Genomic DNA, 18,014 nt, shown 5'->3' on the forward strand with positions numbered 1-18,014 from the left:
TTAGGAGTACGAATATTTTTGCAAGGCTGCAGTTTACTATTTAGATTCGTTAATCCTATCATGGGTCCCATGTCTTGTGGCCTCCTTCTGCTGCCTGTGTGCTGCCAACCCCAGATCAGGAAAACACACTCCGCCTGTCAGAGAATCCTGCTGCTGTCAACAGGAATAGATTGTGAGCGTTAGTAACTTTTGCTCTTGGTCACAAATTATTTACCTATTAAGTGGTTTTAATTCTATTTAAAGAGTGCCTCGTCCTATGAAGTTAACTAACTTAAGAAATTAAATGGTATTATCTGTTAAAAATCAGCTCAAATCTTACATTAATACCAAACTCCCATTGTTTGACTAGAAACCTGCTTCTAAACTAGAGGTCAAAGGTTTAATGATTTCTGATCCAACAATAACAATGCTGCCACGTGTCGTTTGTACTTCCAGGGTCTGTTTGTTCACCCCAAGCAGTCCTTAAAGTGTTTTTGCTGACAGTAAAACGTACTTCTACAATTTCATAATTTCAAATATTTTGTTTACTTTTCTATTTTTGAGTGAATGAGTTTAAAAAAGAGCCCCAAAAATGAATCTCTGTACATCTTAGATGCTATTGGCCTCTACTGTGTTCAGGTCGTAACTCCATTGTATTCAATGAAAATCAAAGCTGGCACCAGAGACAAAAGTTGTGAATATGTATGCCTTTAATCCCTCTTATCCTGATGTTAGGTCAGGGTGTGTCCCCTGGACTTCCATAATAGTCTGCAATGAGAAGCTTGAGTAAACACAGTCAATGAAAGATACTAGCATATGCACCACAGAGACTGCTGGAGACCTGCTCATCTCCCTTTTATGGAATGGATTATTTCTTGGGAAAACAATAACTGATCAACCATGATCGTGTTACCTACATCACATTACTTTGTTTTGAGTAGAAAAAAAAAGCTTAATTTTGCAACAGGGTTGCCCTCCTGTCCCTATCTGCCTCTCTCCCTCTGTACCGTATTGCTGCATGCTCTCTTACTCCTGGATTACAATCTCTTCATCCATTATTAATGAAGTTAAACTACTAGTGGCATGCTGAATGTGCTGCATGGGAGATTTGTAGCTAATCCAGCGCAAAACAGCCCCAGTCACATAATGAAGGGAAAAAAAGAACAAATGTCAACAGTTTCACACTGGGACTGGATTAGACACCCCCACCCTCCTCATTCAGGCACAGCCTCACTCCCCCTTCCTTCTACTCGAAACTCACACGTGAAGCTCTGCACACTCATACATACACACATAAATCTTGCTTCCTCCATGAAGAAATCTGAGCATCCACACACACCTCCTTCCATTGCCTTTTTCTGGCCTGTTCTCTCTCTTTGGATTAAAACCCGAAGTACAGACTTCAAGGAAAAGGCCATAGAGCTGCAGAGGTCTGCAAGAAACGTCCTCCTCATGGTCATCTAAGGATTAACGGCTTCTCTGCTGTTTCTTAAAATCTGTCACACGTACACTCTATGATGTTTGGAAAGTGACACTGAGATGTGCAGTATGGACGGATATTGACCCAGCCTTGTCTTTGGGGTCACCGCCAGTCTAGTTGTTGCAAGGGCGGCGATGGAATACTCCATGAGGTGCAGCCAAGCGATGTGGCTCCGTGAAAAGGACAGATGAGCATGAAAGACTGGAACTAATCGCAACACGTGAAAAGGGACCAGCATCCTGATTACAGATTAGCCACGTTCTACCCACCCTTCCTCTTGCTTTGCCTTTTATTGCTTCTTTGCTTCTTAATATCTTGTTTCTTCTTTCAGTCCTTTCTCTGCCAGATCATCAGATATTTTCCTTACTGGTTAACATATGTCGTTTTTCATGTATCAACTCTTTCTTAACTGTCCAAAAAAGACAAGAAGACCCCGAAGAGAGTCACAAGACTGAATACAAAACCAACATCAATGCACAAGACAAGTCAGCCAGAAATGCTGACCTGGATGTAGAGTGAAGATCTAAAAAAAACTCTGAATAGTGATCATTGATTCGATTGCAACAGTTTTACAGGAAAACATGCATACAATAAGAGAGTTAAAGGAGTACATGTTCACCATTTTCTAAGTCTGTTCAAGTAACGCATCGTGACAGGAGCTCCAGGAACACTGCATTTACAGCTGCCATGCATTTATTTTACAACACAACACAAATGCTGAACTGATTCATACAATCTAACTTTATTTAAAGATGATCATTTTTATCCATTCAGGTGTGACACTAAACAGAAAGAAAAACATTTATCCACTAGAGTCTTACAATTAAAAGATCAAACCGATCAAATCAAGTAAACAGATAAAACAAGTGATGATAAAATAACAGAGTTAAAAGTTAAATAAAGCAAACAATTATTGAGGATCGTTAACTATGGAAACACAGGAAACCCTCTCGCTAAAGAATATACATGATTATAAGGAAATAAGATTAGATGAATTTCATAAAAACACCAAGGTTAAGACCAGGCATGAAAACTAGAGTGCTAAAAAAACAACATTCTTAAAGAATATGATATTACTGGCAATGATTATTAATAAGGTAAACATCATTTAAATAAAATAATATAGAATGTAAATAATAAAGTAAAGTAATAAACCATTAGAGGCAGTAAATAATTGCAAACTTTAATTAAAAGCAAGATTCAATATGTGTCTTTATTTAGCTGTTAAAAACATCTAATCTCTGCTCCCTCTGCTTTTGGGGGACGCTGCTGCACAGTTGGAGGATGCCTCGCCATGCTGCAGGATGCCTCGCCGTGGGTTTTAGTTCTTCCTCTAGACACCAACAGACCACAGCAGGGAACTGGATGGGCTGTGGGACAGAAACAGTTCAATATCTAATAATAAATGTCTTTGCATAATAGTACTTGCACATTAATTGGTGCATTCTGAGCACACAAACATAGCTTATAAACACCAAAAATGCAAACTGCTGTTTAACTTGTCGAGATTATGTGTGAAAGTGATACATGCTTAAAACTTAAAACCTCTTTATTCTGATACACCTGGATAACTCTGTGTGGAATAACAAAGCCTGCAGGAGTAACCCCATAGATTCAACATTTGTGTCTTTTAATTTGAGTATTGATTGAGCTGTTCTTTCAGGCTATCAGAGGTTTTTTAGAGAAGACCAGAGAAGAACGTAGAGAGATGAAATAGCAGTACAGGAAGGGATCCGACCTTCGCTTTTCATTCAACAAAAAGTTAAAAACTTCTAGAAATGAAACATGATAGCAACTTTGATGATAGCAAACAGGAAAAAATGCTTATTCATCGAAAACAGCAACTATAACGGCTTTCCATTCAAGCAGCATATATTAATTGTGTCTCACTGACATCAACACTGCTAAAAAGGAGACAATCGTATTGTTGTTCTTCCTTTAAGAGAGACATCCAAGAAGCTCTAAAGGAACTGCAGAACTTCATCACTCAGGCAGGAGAATATTCCAAAAAAACTTTCTGATGTGCATTCGATATATATCACCTGTACAGAACAGTGTGCTCGAGGTGCTCAGTTAAAGTTCTGATGAAATGTAAGATTTTGAAGCAAAACTCAAATTTTAATGTTCACCAACACTCTCTGTCAGATCCAACCAAGCTTGAGGAATGTAGTAGAAGTGAATGGCTCAATGGCCATTAGCGCCTATGTTATAGGTGTAGAATTCAATCTTAAAACATTGACTTTTCTCCGCATACCACTATGTTACATTTACATATTTTAATATGTCATTTAAAGGGCTTGTTTTCCACACGGCGAACATCGTGTATTTTAGCTGCTTTCTTAGGTTAGCCTCCTCTGGGTCTATGCATACTTTTCCTCTCACCCTTCCCTGTAGAAGAAGACCAATTAGAAAGAGGCTGATTGTGACCTTTGAGTCTACATCGAGTCTGCTGACAGGAGGGTTAGCATGTAGCCGGACTGTTTTACATGGTATTGACGGGTTGGAAGGCATCATAGTGGTTTTATCACACCAATTTCATTCTTGGCCGATTTCCCCTCAGGCATTTTAGTGGCAGCTCTCCCATTGATTTTTCATGTAATTGATCAGAGACCTGCTGGGGCAATTTATTGGCCCACTCGCACCTGTGATTAAGGCTGAGGCCACATGTGTTTATGCATGCACCCGCGGCTACTTTCCTTGAGAGCAACCTCTGCACCATAAAATGCCATGGTCCTCTGTGTGGAAACTGTCAGCCTAATGAAAGCCGTCCTGGATGTTTCTAATCATGCTTGACCAGAGCCTTGTCATGTCCAAAGTCAAGGGTGGCAGAGACAGCATAGTTAGACAGAACAAGGCTGAAAGGCTTCCTACAAAAACATGAAGCAGTTTCATTTGGAGAAATCTGTATTCATCTTAAGCTCATCCATTCATTGAATTAAATATGGCAATGTTCGGGGGTCCTGAAACCACAGTGACATATGCTATGCATTTCTTTTGCTAGACAATGATGGATAATTACAGAAGAAGACAAAGACGAAACACAGCTGAGTATTTTTTTTATATAAACCACGCTAGCTGGGCATGTCAGGAAGAGAGAGGCAAGCAATAGAAGTCGTTTACAGGCCTTTCTCATAGCGCTCTAAACCACAAGCTGAGTTGGAGTGCTTAGCGTTGGTGCAGCTCATCTCCCTTTGGTACTGTGACAGAGCTGGAATAGTAAGGATCAGGCATAAAGCTGCTCAACAAGCTCAAGAGCTATCAAAGATCCACCCTTTTAATTTGGTTAATTTACAGGCAGCTTTTTCACTAATAACGTTCTTGGAGTGCTACTTGACAAAGGGAAATACACACAGGATGGGTCTGACTTGGAGAAGAAAATCTCAGCTAATGTTTTTTCTCTGTTTTAGATGCTTGTCTCTTTTTCCAGTTCTCATCCCACTGCTCATCATCCTAAACTTCCCTCTCTCCTCCCAATAATCCTACTTTAAATAGGCTCAACCATAAATGAAACACAGTTGCTGGTCATTATTACACTTATACCATATTAGCAGATTTGCTCAAAGACTTGTGGCTTTGGAAACAATGGTAGAAACTTGATGTTTTACAACATGACCCAAACGGTTTTGGTCAGACTGAAACAATAAAAATTACACGTGGTTTGGGGCCAAACCTGTGAAAAAAAAAGAAAAAGAAAGAAACAGTTTTCAAAGGCAAATCTAGAATAATGAAACATTTTCATATCTACTAAAGCTGATGCAATATAATATATTTGATAATGCTGTGGGAATATATGTGAATTCATTTAGAAATGACTGTGCCGAAGGAAGAGGTAGTCCTCTGTGATTTCACTGTATTATGAGTTATCCATCAAGGCACGTTCAGGATGCAAAGATGAGGAATGAATATAAAAAATAAAAAATACCCTGCGAGGAAATTAAATGGGACAAATCCACCACTGTGTCAGATTTTATTACACAAAGCAGCTGCACGGTGTTGTGATTCAACAATACCGAAATGAGACCAAAGACAAGCAATAATTGCACAGTGATGCTCAAGAGTGGTTTCACAACACATGGAGGCCTTTTGGTTATAAATCTGCACACATGAAAGAGAAACGGAATAGATTAGAAAATCATTGTTAAGGTCATTCATTTCAGCACAGCAGTTTAAAGCTTATAGAAAAACTAGCACTGTATAACATAATTATAATGCTATGGTTGTAATAAGGCCTTCACAGTCACGGGGAAGGATTTAATACTTGTCAGTTACATGCATTAAAAGCTCAGCGCCAAAAAAGCTGGCTGTTTACACACATTCTAGCAGAAGGTTTTGTGGAGAGAAGAAGTCTGGAAGAAAAGGGAACACTGATAAACCGAGTGTTGAAAAGGTATTACTGGGGTTGAATGGATGAAAGCTTAACTTCATGGACTGTTGTCATAAGGGACATTGAAAAAAACAGAATCAACAATGTAGATGAGCAGAAGGCCATGATTAAGGCAATATCTTAGCAGGACTGAGACTATAATTTATGCAAATACAGGTTATTATGTAGACATACTTTTCAGTGAATTTATGCATTAAAAATACCAATGTTTGCTTAATGCAACATTTAAATATCCTGAAAGAAAATGTGCTGGGTATGGAATCTAAGAAAACATGTTTTACCTTTTGATTTGTTTCAATCAGTTAAATATTTTAATATATCCTTAAGAATGTCTAGTAGTTAGTAGGGTGAATATGTGCATGCATCTAATAAAATGAAACAGAGTTTTTGCAATAGAAAAACAAATGTATATTTTTTTTAAGTAAAGGGTGAAAAAATATTTAAAGAACGAAAAAACTGTAAGGTTAGTTAATAAGTGACTTGCTGGGTAGTCTATCATCTCTCCTCCCTGTAGTGCAGGCTTGGATGCTGTGCTGATATACATAAAAAGCTGGAGAGAGTGTTTTGAAATCCTCTCCAGCGCATGCAGGAGGAGGGAAAAGTTGAAGTGTCCAAACTGCGCTGACACAGACTGGCTGATGTGCTCGTTAAGAGTCAGGAGAGAGCACCGGCAGAGCAGGTCACCCTGCTTCTCACATCACAGCCCCATCAGAAATTCTTTCAAGTGTCCTTCTGCGTCGCCAAAGATGACAACGGCAAATCGATAAGCGCTTGAAATGAAAAGAAGCTGCCGGTTTGCCCCCGAGGCGAAAGATTTCATACCCGCCAGCCTTGTCTGAACTTCAGGCATTCCTCTGCATCTTTCTGCGTGAGAAAGACGAGGCTTTTTTTTTCTTCCTCTCTTTGAATAAGAAGGTAAGAGAAGCACACGGCCGAAGTATGAAGCCTCTCCAGACGCTGCGCACCCCCTCTTTTCTTCCTTTGCAGGCGGGGCGTGATGTGGAGATCTGTCATGCAGGGCTGAAGCTCTACTTTTAGTTTTATATTTTCTGTCATTTGCACGTTTTTGGAATTATGCACCTAAACACACTTAAAAAAAATGTTTGACATGAATTTATGCACCATTCCCGCTGCATATCTGCAGGTTCAAATGACCATAAATATTTAATGCACATTAGAGTTTGTTTATTCCTCCTCTTAATTATTTTTAAAGCATGAATGTCAATCTATGCGTTTCCATTTATTTGATTTTAAGTCCTCTCTCCTACTTTTTTTTTTTTTTTTTTTTTTTTATAAATGACACGTTTTGCTTCAGTTTCCCTCATTTTTTTCTTAGAAATTCCCATGTGGATGCGTGCATTAATTACAGCTTTAATGGGAGTATGACTAAAAATGTAAAAGACGGATTATGTGCTGGGGTGGTGGGGAGGAGAGCTAACGCAGGCCTGCGTCCGGTCTGCTCGCCTGACTTAAGAGGCGGGTGGAACGCGCATCCAGTCTGCATCAAACGAAACGGATCCATAAAGGACATTTGCATCCGAGCCAGCTGTTCACTCTATACGCACATAAATCCGCAATACGATAGCGCTCCGTCTGCCGCAAAAAGAGCCAAGTGCATCTCTATAAAAACTCCTCATCGCTTTTATTTGAAATATTGTATTTTGTAGGTGTATTAAATTAGCTATAAAAGGTTTCTCCGTGCTTTGAAAAAAAAAACGGGTTAAAATTAATCTGTCTAGTTTTAGAAAATCAGAAAATTGGTCTTTGCTCATTTAAATGTAGATTAAATGTAAATAAAAGTACATTTTATTTGTGGAAATTATTTTTGTCGTTTAAATGAAACAATCACATGTCTTTAATCTTCACAAAAAAAGCACTTTTTATATGGCTTGTCTTTAAAAAGACGCATCAGAATTTTGGAATTGTTGGTGAAAGTTGAAAGTTGCCCTCTGCTCTTTTGCAAACACACACCTCCCTTTGTGAGCGCGCGCGCACGCACGCCGAGTTCCCCTCTGCGCTCAAAAGCTGGAAAAATTGCGCCACTCTTGGATCGTCTTTCAAGGGAGGAAAAAAAAAGTTGAGGAAGACAGAAGAGGACGAGCCAAGGGGAGAATCGGATGAAAGCGCCTCCTTCGCACTTTCTCCGCAAGCTGTAAACAGACTCTTATTTATGCGCATTAATGATACAGACCTAAAGGAAGCGCTGTTATACTTTTTTTGGAGAGGTGGATACGCGCGGCTCCATGCGACGCTCACGTTTACTAATAGAAAGTTTACCCCTGCTGGACCTCGAGGTTGTTTGATTGTCGCCGTGTGCGCAGCGTCGAAGCGTGTGTGGACGGTGGGATTTATCTCCTCACTTTACAAGAGAAAAGAAGAAGAAAAAAAAGCCGACGGCTTGGAAATAGAAGAAGCTCACCCGGCCGGCGACCGCAGCTGGTGAGTAGGTCTACACGAGGAGCTGGAGCGCACTGGTTCAAACGGGAGAACTGAGAATGTGAGTCAATGCAAGTGAGGGAATTTGTTCCACTTCGTATGTTTTCTGATGTTTATTTGAAAGCCGAAACTGGTGGAACATAAATATGGGGATGTGAGGGGCACGGTTTGACGCGCAGGTCCGTGGATGATCATGAGGCGTTATTATAGCAGTGATGGAGAGCTGGGACATGGGAGAGCGCAGAGCAAAACCTGCTGTGCGTTAAATTGGGTCACATCTATTAAAGGAGGTGAAAAGTAAATAAGTAAATACTATTTTAAATCCGATAAAAAATGTTTTAAATCTTTTATAAACTTAAAAAAGCAGCTTATTTAATTAGAAATTTTCAATTAATCATATTGAAGAGCAAATTAGGAAGAAAAAAGATAGAAAAAACACCATGACGATGATAGCCTCGCGCCTTTAATTAATACAGCACCATATGATGGAGGTTAGTGGACTCATCCTCCCGGTGACGGCTGCAGCCTCATGCTCACGCTGTGCTAATTTCACGAGTAAAGCCTGCGTGGGACGATGCCAGCTTTCTGTCTGCACTGGGCCCGGTGCCACGAGAGTCACTGATTCACATCAACTGTTGGTGGTGAGAGCAAACGGGCTCCTCGGAGTGAGAATGAATGGATGAATGGGATGAAAATAAGTAGTGGTGATGCTGGTACTGATGCAGCTATCTTTAAACAGCTCCCATAGGGCAATTAGTCGAAAACAGATATTATTAAGAAAGGCCTACATGGCGGATAAAGCGCAACTCCATTCCTCTCTCTCAAAACCTATTGTTGATTTAAAAAAAATTATAGCATGGTTATTATTATTATTATTATTATTATTGTAGTGATAATCAGTGAAATTAAATTAGGGATTTACCTTTTTTTTGTTGTTTCACTTTGCTTTGATTGATTTTATTTCATTTTTGTTAGGTTTGGTGGGGTTACTTCCAACTAAACGAAAAGTACAATATTAAAAAAAAATTTGAATTTTGTTAAAAGAAAAAAAAACTTTAATGTATTAAAATAAAACAAATAACAAAATAAAATAAAAGCAGGCGTGCCTTCAGAGGCCGCAGAGGAACCCGGCTGGTTAAAATACAGGAGGGAGTTCTCATTAAATCTGTGTGATAAGATAACACGGGGGAGCATGCAATAACCTTACACCTCCCAGCCTGACCCCCCACTATTTCATTTTGCTGCTGAAATATAGAGAAAGGCTTCTGGAGAATTGTCGCGCAGGTACACACCGTGTAAAACTTAACCTCCAATATCTGCATCCTTTGAATGAAAAAGAACAGAATAAAAAAAAAAGAGCCTCAGCGAAGATGTAGAGCAGGTGAGGAGGAGGACTGGGGGGAAAATGGTTAACAGCATGACTGCATGCAAATTTCCTCTTGCATCGAATTATCATAAGCAAACAATGTGAGCCTGGACTAATAAAAACCCATCTGTGTAACTTCATATCGAGGTAGTATGAGGGGTTGCGATAATGAATTTTGTAATATCCCACCGACAGACATCTCAATCAGACTCTAATCCCGTGATTTTACCACGGAATCACTCCACTTCCAACTGCTGCAGCAAAACACGCGACTCGGCTCACGCAAAAACACGGAGCGTTTCACCCACCGCACAATAAGAAGACAATGCGGTAAAACAATCTAGAATATGTCTGACAACAAGTAAGGAGGGCGTCACAATCATTTTAAACACTTGTGTTTAAAATGACTGACTCCTTTTGAAATAGAGATCATTAAAATAATTCATTTTATTTCAGAATCACTTCATCCCAAAAAAAAAAAAAAAAAATCATACGTTATTGGAAATACTGAGCTGCCAATCACCAATGAGTTATTTATTTTGTTGTGATTTTTAACATTGGTAAGATTAAAAAAAAGCAATATGTGTTTGTTTCCTGACATTTCGGGTTGAATATCAGCTTTTAGACACTTTCAATGTATTTAGGTTATTGTCTGGGGATGTCCTCTTTTAGTCAATTTTAAAAAGCATAACTACTAAACAAAACATTTGTCAACCACATAATATTCAAACTAACTGGCTCTCTTGTTTTGTTTTTTGTTTTTCAATCACAGAACCGTGACCTTTTAGAGCCAGAATGGAGTCTCACTGCCGCAAACTGGCCACCACTTGCGCACAAATAGGTGAGTAACATTATACCTGTTCATTTGTTTAGAAATATCCAGGAAGGGGGAAAAAAACAAACGAATTTATCAGGAGATTTACAAGCTGAATGTTGCTCAAGTTTAAACTAATTAAAATAAATCACAAATGTAGAGGATGCCTCTGATTATGAATGATTCTGATTAATACTACTACTACTACTACTAATAATAATATTATTATTAATAATACGAATAATAGTACTACTAATAATAGTGTTATTATTAATAACAGTGTTATTAATAATAATAATACTAATAATAATGATAATAATAATAATATTCATTGAATAATTTAACATTTAAAATGATCTAATTTAATGCAGTTTTATTTCTTATTAACAGTCTAATTCTAAAATTACTTAAAATAACATATTAGATGCGTAAATATGTTCTGGCTATTTCAGCAGTGTGATCAGAATTAAGACAAGTTGGGCTGATTGCTGTTCTTTGTATTACTGCGACACCTAGTGGTCGGGTGTGTTATTTATTTGACCACAGGCTAAGTTGAAACCAGGCGGCTGTTAGCGACACCCAATTTAAGCACATAATTGAGGTTTCATCGCTTTAATTCCAAACCAGCATTTATTTGAGTAATTTTAAAGCCAATTCGTCGCATCAACATTTGAGTCGGCTCTGTCCACATGAAGGATGATTTTCACAAAGGTTTGTTTCAGTCATTTCTTTTTTTGCACTCTAATTTGATTAAAAAGTCACATTTAAGTCAGTCAATTTACGCAAAACCTATGCGGCTACAAGCTTTAGCATTTCATCCAAATCATCACATATTAAGAATAACATGATAATTTTGAAGCAGAGACTGGAGAACAGAAGCTGTAGATCAGAGAGACAAAAACCCGTCATCTGTGCTGGCCTGTTAATATATGCAGCGCTTGGTGGATCGGCTCCTGGGAAAACTAAATGTATAATGAAAGCCCATTCGTGAGCAGGAATACGCTAATGGTGGAATCTGATGTCTTCTTAATCCTATGTAAAAAGCCTTGTCGTCTCCCGCTATATTGACTGAATTGCTAATTAATGGCCCTCTATGGTGGAGGCCTATTGCACGCAGTAATCCGCAGAAGAGAGATAAAGCATTCAGAAGGTAGAAATGAAGAGGAAACCGATAATCCACTTCAAGTTTAGTATTGCAATATGCCTGGAATAAAAAAAAGGAGCATCACACTGTTTGATCTGTGGCTTTATTATTATTATTATTATTATTATTATTATTATTATTATTATTATTATTATTATTATTATTATTATTATTATTATTATTATTACCATGAACTTTGACAGCTTGTCATGTAATCGGTCTGTGTGAATGGTGACTGATGACAATATATATTTATTTATTTTTATATATATATATATATATATATATATATATATATATATATATATATATATATATATATATATATATATATATATATATATATATATATATATATATATATATAAGGGCCCCTTTTTTTATTTCTCTAACGATGATGATGATGTTGATGCTGCTGATGATGATGATTTTATATCGTTTCTGCTCGGCATGCATGGTGTTCCATCTGCCCCTTGTGCTCTTTTTTTTTCTCTGACTCATTACTTTAGTCCTTCTTTCCCCTCTTTAAATTATATAGATATGAACGGTTAAATATCAGCACATGTAACAGACTCCGGGATCCAGCAGCAAAGTGAGGACAGGTCAGCTTTAAGCGCTCAGATGAAGTCATCTGTCTTCGCCAAACTGAGTGTGCGTGGCTGCTGGAGGCTTGTGTGCCTCCGTCCTGGTTCATTTAATGAATCTGAGAACCTTAACACTGAGGGGGTCAAGAGGATCACTTCATGACAGCTTGTGCGCGGCTCTTTTGCATGTCTTGAATCGGAAAAGTTCACATTTAAAGTCCGGGTGGTCATGTTGTTTGGATCTTTGAATTTGCTCGCGGCTTTTCCCCCATTTTTTTTTATGCCTTTGGCACTGAAAAACTCTGTTTATTATATGGTTGCTTTACTGCGTCATTTTATCAACTGAAATCATTACTAAGGTTTGTTTGCTGATGCAGTTTGTCCTAAGATTGCTGGTTTGTGAATAAAACTGATCTGTTAAATGATTATAGTAAATTTAATTCTGATACGTTTCCTTAAAAAGTCCAGTGGAGATCATCTGGAAGATTTAGTTTAATCTCTAAATAGGATCAAGTTGGACACAGGAATAATTTAATCTTCAAACACATAACAGTTTCACATTGACACCCGTCCCATTAGGTATCCTCTAGTCTGTTGTGTTCCCAACCAAATTTCAATAAAACACTATGAAAATACAAAGATCAGCTTTTTTTTTATTATATGAGGGGCAGACTGCTTGGAAGGAAATATTAACAAAGGTTAAATAAAAAGGTGTGCACTGTCAGTTAAAATGTGTTTAAATTTGGTTTGAATAAATTATCACTTTGAACTGAAGTAGAATTAAGGCCTGGGTTTTAAATCCCTTAAAAGGAAGGACAATTTATCTATTTTTATTTTGAAAGATTAATCCACTCTTCCAATGAACCTTGGTGTGGAGAACGTCAAAATCAATGGAAGCTCTTCAAGTAAATCATTGTAGTTAAGCAGCACTTAATATTCTGAAGCATGGTCGTGGCAGCACCATGCTGTGGGGATGATTTTGTTCTAACAAAGATCCGTTTCGCGCGTGTTGGTCTAACCGAAGCGACACCTTTCCCTGAAATCAGATGGAAAATGTAAAAAAACTATGATGAATGTTGTAAGCCAAATAATGCCTTTATGACTGAATACCTTGATTATTTTACTTCTGCGCCTCTGTTCAGCACCTCTGTGCTAACAGCACAGGCTGCACGCGTGCGCTTTTTTTTTCACATAGCATGCGTGTCTGGCAGTTAGCGTCAGTTGACAAGTGCGCACAGAGAGTTTTGGAGCGCGCTGGCGCCAGCACAGCCATTCTTTGAAGTTAACATTTGATTGTCCTTTAACGGGACCTCTGTGCTGCAGAGGGTGTTTGTCTTTGATATTCAGAGCGCGTCTATTTTCTTTGCGCCTTTCAATAATACCAGTGACAGAGCCTGAGAGCGCGCAGCTCAACCTGGATATCAGCTGCACTACATTTCTTTACTGGGCCACTGGACCTGTCTCATAAAATGAGGCCAAACTGTGTTATTTTCATTTTATTTGGTCTTGCGCTGCTGCGCAGCGGCAGCTTGGAGCGCCGCTGGGTACACCGTGCGTCTCATCTCTCTTTACATGCTTTTATTTGGGAGAGAAAAATAAGCACCAGCCCCGGCATAAATATACTGGCAGACATATCTCGTTTCTGAGAGCTCCGGTTGGTTGGACTCATCCACATGGACGCGCCTGTCAGAGAGAATTAGGGCGGGCGTCAAGCGGTGACGTGGAGGTTTGGAGAGGGGCGCAGTTGGATAGGCAGAGGCACAGGCAACAGCTGAAATGAGCAGAGAGCGCTGGAGTGTGTGTAAGCCTCTGGATCTAATATCACCTACCTGTCCTTGTCACTCTGATAGTCAGCCAAGGTAGCGGCAGTTTTCCACCGATGCTGTGACAAACTTCAATGGCCTGTTTTAAAGCGTCCTCCAGTTTAAACAGAGAGAGAGCTTCATCTCAGCGAGAGGAACCGTGCTGCTGTGCGCTTTTTGGACAGCTGAACACATTCCGGAGTCGGACTTTCCGCTCAGCCTTCCTGTGTTAGAAGCTTGTGAGATCTTTCACCGATGAGCTCTATGAGGGATCCATTAAATATAGAGCACCACCTCACAGGGAATAAACTCGCCTCCACGCACCACACGGCTTTGGCGATGGCTTCTAGTTTGCAGCCGCTGCAGCGCTCCGTGGACTCTAAGCACCGGTTAGAGGTGCACACTGTGTCGGACACATCGAGCCCAGAGTCTGTGGGTAAGAACCGCCCGCCTTTTCAGAGCGCCCAAGATGTCATCTTGTTATGAAATATCAGATCTCCGATCCGTCAATATGAAAGGAGCTTTTACAGGCGTGCTGTCATTTCATTAGGAGCTTATTTGTGTGTTAGGTTTTAAACTTATCTCCTTTTAAACTAAAAGAATTATCAGTATTCTAAAGGATTCTTAAAAGTAGAATATGACTGAAAATATTTAATTTATTTAAGCAATTTAATCATGTTTTTTCCCTAAAAAAAATCCTCAAAAGAGGAGAGAAAAATGCATTTTTTATTTGTATAATACTAATTATTAATCACTTTTCTTTTGCTTGTAGAAAAAGAAAAGATCCAAAATAAAAACGAAGACTCATCGGACGATCCGTCTAAGAAGAAAAGGCAGCGGCGGCAAAGGACACATTTCACCAGCCAGCAGCTGCAGGAGTTAGAGGCCACCTTCCAGAGGAATCGCTACCCGGACATGAGCACCAGGGAGGAGATAGCCGTGTGGACCAACCTCACAGAGGCCAGAGTCAGGGTGAGCAAAACATCACACACTAAGCATTTCTAATTATCTCAACATTTTATGAGTCATTAATTGTTACCATTTGGCACCATTACGCACGTAAATTAAAACAACACTGAACAGATTTAAAATAAAATGTAAATATATAATAAAAGGAAAATTATATTTAAAAAAAATGCAAAATAATCCACAATTATTTACCTTAGAACAAATCAATGTAATCTGGAAATTATATTTGTTTTGTGATTTTCTTTTCCCACTAATCAAGAATCAGTCTATTGTTATTTGCCCATTAGGTGTAATTAGTTTGTGTTAATGCTGTTAACAGTTGAGGGCTATTCACGTGCCACTCGTGTTCTTCCCTCCGTGTAAAAGAGGTGCAAAGCTCGTATTTTGCGATTGTCGCCCTGACGTTGTGTGATTAAGGTCAGAGTGTTTGTGGAAGCATGCCGGGGAATACACATCCCCTCCACGTTAAGATGCTCCACTGAGACTGCAGTGTGTATTCAGCGCTGATAATGGCGGCTTTAATCGGGAATGCTCTGCGCATTAATGGCAAGGATTTTAGTTATTTAAATTAAAAACAAAACAAAGCAAAACAATCTGCAAAGGAAGCTGGACCTAAAAATATGTATTTATTTTTTTAATGAATTGCATTTTTTAAAAATTGAATTTGATCTCTAATCGTTGCAATTATTTGAAATTTCTGTGCACCAGGTTTGGTTCAAGAACCGACGAGCCAAGTGGAGGAAACGGGAGAGAAACCAACAAGCCGAGCTCTGCAAGAACGGCTTCGGCCCGCAGTTTAACGGACTCATGCAGCCCTACGATGACATGTACCCCAGCTACACGTACAACAACTGGGCCGCCAAGGGCCTCACGTCCGCCTCCTTATCCACTAAAAGCTTCCCCTTCTTCAACTCCATGAACGTCAACCCTTTATCCTCTCAGACCATGTTCTCGCCTCCCAACTCCATTTCCTCCATGACCTCCAGCATGGTGCCATCTGCGGTGACCGGCGTGCCGGGATCCAGCCTGAACAGCCTCAATAACTTGAACAACCTCAGTAACCCTTCCCTCAACTCGGGGGTACCCACGCCGGCGTGTCCCTACGCGCCACCGACCCCTCCCTACGTGTACAGAGACACTTGTAACTCCAGCCTGGCCAGCCTGAGACTGAAAGCCAAGCAGCACTCGAGTTTTGGATACGCCGGGGTGCAGAATCCAGCCACCAACCTGAGCGCTTGCCAATACGCAGTGGATAGGCCGGTCTAATTGTTACCTGCACTGCAAAAAATTCCCACCGAGCTGCGATTTTTAAAGGATAAATCGACGCTTTAAGTATTTTTTTTCCAACCTACAAAAGATAATTTGGAACTGCTTGTTAAAGGGAATTTAATAACGAAAGACTCCACTGTTCCATCAAATAATGAGAAAAAAATGTGATTTAATTCCCTAATGGGTCATTGACTGTCATTCATTTTCATGCAGGGAATTTTAAATTTAGTTTGTGACGGTGGTTATTTTTTGCAGTGTGCTGGTAATTAGAAGCAGCCGTCCACAGAAACAAAAGACTACTACAGCTACTTTTCTCTTTTCATTTTTTTTTTTTTTTTTTCGAAAAAAAGGGCACTAGAAGACTGAACCACTGAAAAAATATCAGCTCCCCCTCGGAAAATTGAACCGGGAGTTGTTTTTTTTTTTATTTTAATATTTTCCTCAATCATGAGCGCTGGCCTCATTCACCAAGTAAAAAAAAAAACAAAACAAAAAATAAATAAAAATAAAGGCCTGTTTCACTTTTCACAGCTCGCCATGAGGGCTTTATTTTTTTTCCTGGTGGATTCCGGACGTTAACTGTTGATTGAAAAAAAAAAAGGTTCGTGTAAATATATTTGAATGATCATCTCCTGTTTGTTGAAGCGGCTGCGCTCCAACACTGCAGCTCCTTTCCAGGTTCCAACTTATTAACGCATGTGGATAAAAAAAAAAACAGAAAATAAAAACATAATAAATAAAAATAAATACAGTTCCTTTGACAAAAAAAAAAAGGAATCATGTTTTGCTTGCAAACAAAAAGGGAATGTACATACTAAAACGCACCAGTTGTGTGTTTCGAACATATTATAAATTTATTATTAATGTCTGTGTGAATATCGATTTAGAATAGCAATTCTGGATAAAAAGAAAAGAATCCAAAAATGTTCCTGCGACAAATGATTTTTTTTTTCCTTTTGCTCTGTGTATACTATTTGGTACGAATTATGTTGTTCTTTTCCCAACGTCCCCCCACCCAAAAAAATATTGTGTTTTATTTAATGGAAGTAAATATATTGTTCCAAAAAAAACATTCTGCTGGGCGACTTTTATTGAATCTTTGTGCAAGAAGTCTGTTAGTGGAGTGCAAAGCAGTGACATTCTGTCTATAGCCATTCGATTGTTTGAGGTGCTTGTGAGGCTAATCTACAGAGGAAAACAATGGGCAGCTCCAATACACATGGCACCGGGATGCTCCGGCAGATTAGCCGCTGAATGCGCGTCTGTCTGCCTGCCTGCTGCAGCCAAGAGCCCCGGCTGCTCGCTGGGGCTTGAAATAACACGGGAATCCACAAAAAAAAAAGAAAAAAAAAAAAGGCGCACGACGGCGCGCAACAGAGACATCAATCCATTAAGTTCAGCTCTGCGTATAAAGTCAATGCAACATTACAACAAAGTTGCAAAAACACGCTTAGAAAAATAGGGCGATTCAAGCGCAGCCATGCATCAAATCTACCCTTCTTTGTCAGACGGTTATGTACACACCTTAAAACTTGCTTTGCTTCTTCATGTTTGCTTTTTTCTCTCTCTTTTGTAATCAAGCAACAGACCTTATATCATCTGTTTGCCCTTTTTATTGTTTTAATTGGTGCTGCTGATTTCTTTGGTCACGTTTTAAATGTGCACAAACGTGACAAAGAAACTATGATGTGCAACCTTGTGCAAACATAGAGTTGCAGAGGTATGAGGGCCGCGGGAGTCTGCAGGACATAGCTGTGGATCAACACATCGTTTACCACACATTTCCA

At 39.2% G+C, this 18,014-nt stretch overlaps 1 protein-coding gene across 4 annotated transcripts; it reads left to right on the top strand.

The window, feature by feature from the left end:
• The first annotated feature begins 6,440 nt into the window (after positions 1–6,440).
• pitx2 (paired-like homeodomain 2) lies at positions 6,441–17,297 on the top strand. Of its 4 annotated transcripts, none has more exons than XM_038269075.1 (4): positions 6,441–6,758; positions 10,418–10,486; positions 14,762–14,961; positions 15,667–17,297. In XM_038269075.1, exons 2-4 carry the CDS (start codon positions 10,441–10,443, stop codon positions 16,222–16,224), a joined length of 804 nt encoding a protein of 267 aa, XP_038125003.1. In that variant the 5' UTR covers positions 6,441–6,758; positions 10,418–10,440; the 3' UTR covers positions 16,225–17,297. The 4 variants fall into 4 exon arrangements, with proteins under 4 accessions (XP_038125003.1, XP_038125001.1, XP_038125000.1 ...); XM_038269073.1 differs by lacking the exon at positions 6,441–6,758 and adding an exon at positions 7,871–8,340; XM_038269072.1 differs by lacking the exon at positions 6,441–6,758 and adding an exon at positions 7,871–8,282.
• Positions 17,298–18,014: the final 717 nt, after the last annotated feature.

The sequence above is a fragment of the Cyprinodon tularosa genome, unplaced genomic scaffold (assembly GCF_016077235.1).
Source record: "Cyprinodon tularosa strain WSP-4 unplaced genomic scaffold, ASM1607723v1 ctg72, whole genome shotgun sequence".
Lineage (NCBI taxonomy): Eukaryota > Metazoa > Chordata > Actinopteri > Cyprinodontiformes > Cyprinodontidae > Cyprinodon > Cyprinodon tularosa.

Excerpts from the sequence above, each read along its gene's own strand:
- pitx2 (XM_038269071.1), top strand. The coding sequence starts at position 14,245 with ATGAGCTCTATGAGGGATCCATTAAATATAGAGCACCACCTCACAGGG. Across the intron at positions 14,426-14,761 it reads ATCGAGCCCAGAGTCTGTGG|AAAAAGAAAAGATCCAAAAT; the intron begins GTAAGAACCGCC and ends TTTTGCTTGTAG. Across the intron at positions 14,962-15,666 it reads TCACAGAGGCCAGAGTCAGG|GTTTGGTTCAAGAACCGACG; the intron begins GTGAGCAAAACA and ends TCTGTGCACCAG.